This window comes from Etheostoma spectabile, chromosome 19 (assembly GCF_008692095.1).
Source record: "Etheostoma spectabile isolate EspeVRDwgs_2016 chromosome 19, UIUC_Espe_1.0, whole genome shotgun sequence".
Lineage (NCBI taxonomy): Eukaryota > Metazoa > Chordata > Actinopteri > Perciformes > Percidae > Etheostoma > Etheostoma spectabile.
The window spans coordinates 2,645,663-2,648,624 of NC_045751.1; the positions used below are offsets into that span (position 1 = coordinate 2,645,663).

General features: G+C 38.6%; 1 protein-coding gene across 9 annotated transcripts in view; it reads right to left on the reverse strand.

The window, feature by feature from the left end:
* The window catches only part of mpdz (multiple PDZ domain crumbs cell polarity complex component), a 46,651-nt gene that overhangs the window by 24,296 nt on the left and 19,393 nt on the right, over window positions 1-2,962 (reverse strand). For all 9 annotated transcript variants that reach the window (XM_032544040.1, XM_032544039.1, XM_032544034.1 and 6 more), the window contains one exon: window positions 589-930. In XM_032544040.1, the coding sequence (XP_032399931.1) occupies window positions 589-930 (342 nt within the window). The remainder of the gene's footprint in view (window positions 1-588; window positions 931-2,962) is intronic.

A 2,962-nucleotide genomic window follows, 5' to 3' on the forward strand; every position in this document is an offset into this window, starting at 1 on the left:
CGCCTTTAAATAAAATGTATTATTATTAGGATCATCTCTCAATGCAAATCAAATCAGCTAACCAAGCTAACTGAAATCAGCCCATGCCAATCTCTATGTATGGTGAAGGGTATGTGATGATGTGGGGGGGGTATTTTAATTCCAAAGGCAAAGGGAACTTTATCAGGATACATAATATCCTGATCAATGGAATAACTGGCCTTTAAAAATAAAAGTGTGCCTGCCTCTATGGGAATTTAACATAGGTGTGTGTATACTTATGCCCCCTGTATTTTAAGGAAGAACACTTATTTATTTACAATACATTATTCATTCACAAAGAAAATTGGTGTCCTTAAAAGGTTGGATTTTCCTACATTTTTTTGAATTAAGGCATTATGATCAATTTCACAAAGATGTTTTTTTAGTTCTCTTTTCAACCAACTTTAGCAAGGGTGTGTAAACTTTCTCCAGCCACTGTACATATCTATGCCAATCACTAATACTCATTCATCAAACAGAATATTCACTGCTCATCTTACTTTTTTCCTACAAACTTATTGTATGGTAAATCCTCCAAACCTGTTGTTTGTAATTAAATTAATTTACCTTAATGAACCTCTTTATATCTTTAATGTCTTCAAAAGCCATGATGGGCTCCTGATAGGGAAGAGACTCCACAGGTTCATCTGGGACAGACGATCTGGTCCCTATTTCAGCAAACGGGCTGTATGAGTTTGAGCACTCCACAGGTTCCTCTTTGGTCGTGTGCCGTGCCAGAAACTGATCAGAACTGCTTAGTATGGCATTAAAAGTCGGACCATGACCTCTCAAACTCGGAGGAGAGAAAGAGGCAGACTTCTCCGGGGAGAACGCTTGAGTGTTGTCTACAAGGCCGGATGGCGTTGCAAAGCAGGGATGCTCATCCAACAAGTCCAGACGAGCTGTCAGCTGGGGTAAAACAAAGTATAGCAGCGGAATGAACGTTCCATTCTGATAGTTAGCCAATTGCCCAACAGGGGGAATTTGTCTTGCTCAGTCGCTATCCCGCCCTCCTTGTAATGAGCCATAGAAAAGCCATCAGTGGCCAATAGAGAGCAATATTAACTACTGGTGATCTTGAGCTTGCCATGCAACAAAATGGAGTTTTATTGTAACAGCATTTAAGACTGTATTAGAACCGGACTGAGTTGTAATGAATCCCAATAAGCACTTCCCCCAGGGAGCCAAAACAGAAGTCTAAATCTTTAGAAAAAAAGATAAAATATGCAAATATGTAATACAAGTGGGGTTCAATAAGCAGACATGAGAACAAGAAATGGTTTGATTTTAATAAGGTAGCGCTATACATTTAGAGTGAACTGGGCTGTATAAGTACTCCTATACTGCAGTTATAAAAATAGAAAAGACATTAACAGGCAACAGTGAAAACACCATTAAAAAGTGTCTTTCTTTCCATGTAATGAGTGTATTAATGGTATGCAGAGATTACCAGAGGGGAGGGTGATGCAAAGACATTTTTGAAAATATCTAAGGGCAGAATAAGTCAGACATCTGTAAACTTTTATCATTATAAAAACAATTAAAACATCAAAACTTTGACTGTCATGTTTCAGGCGTACCCAGGTAAAGCTAAGGAGGCCAATAAATTCATTATTTTTGAAAACACTTTTTAATTAATCTATTTCACAGCAAGATATAATATTGGTTTGATCTGTTAAATTATTCAAATTGGTTGCATTATTTTAAATACAGGAAGAGAAAATATATTTTTTTCTATGGTCTTGGACAGAACAACTAAAGCGTGTGGGCATGAATGACTCTTCAAAGCTTGACACCAGGAAAGCAAGAAGTACAATCTATCAATGCACTCATGAGAAAAAGAGCTGTCACGGTTTTATTGGCAGTGGCTTGGAGACTGACTTTGTGGACTCACTCATCTGATCTTTAATGCCCAGTTGACCTTTACATGTATAGGCCAGAGAGAAAAAATCCCCTTGGTGTCAGCAAGTGTGAAAAAAAAGCTGGTCCACCATTTACTGTCTCTGAAGAAGATCTGAGATTTATCAACAGACTTGTTGCCTGTTTCTTGAGCTTTGGAGAAAAAAACCTTTCATCGTCACAAGAAGACTGAGCTGTCTGACCTCATACAAACATCTGAAATCTGTTTTGTTTTTGTGAGATCCCCCATTAACATAAAATTCCCCATGTTGTCCTGGCCCATAAATGTCCCTCTAAGCTTCCCTATTATAGTATACATTTCTGACAAAGGCCTACAAATAAGTTCAGCTGTAACCTTTGGGGAAACAGTTTGTGTGACCCCTTCTCTTTGTTTATTTTCCTTATAATTGAATATCCATCTGGGACTTGCTGCTCTTGTGCACCCCGAGCAACAGAAGCACCCACAGCTATAGCCCTCGCTTAGCAAAAAAGTCAATAATGTTGTTACTGCCTTAACCAAAAAACATTTCTCATAATCTGTTGGTTCTTGATACCAAAACAAACAGAGAATAATGACTACATGCTGCATAGCTCATTGGAACAAAGGGCAGTAACTACTGCAGCAGTCACTCCCCGATGGGAGTCAAGTGCAGATTTGAGTCGTGCATGCTCAGATTTATACGGTTTACGGCATAACTTGTCTTACTGAAATTTGTAAAAATCAATAAAATAATAAGCCTTTCTCAATAAAACAATACCAGAAGATGAAAATCATTTCAAAAAGGTTTTTGCCATCTATGATTGTTTGATTGCTAACTTGTAGCCAGCAGTGAAGAAACTTGGTTAAGTGGGTTCATTTTAATTGTATTGACATTACAGAAGTTTCTTGTTAGCATCTTGTAAGCTACTCGCCGCAAAGTGACGCTTACGCAACTGTAATCTGCGACACTCGCATTACCAGACCTTACTCCGCACCGCTGCAAAGGAGGGTCTGGCTAGTCCACAGAGCATTCTGAGATGGGAGAAAAACGTGCTCTGGTTC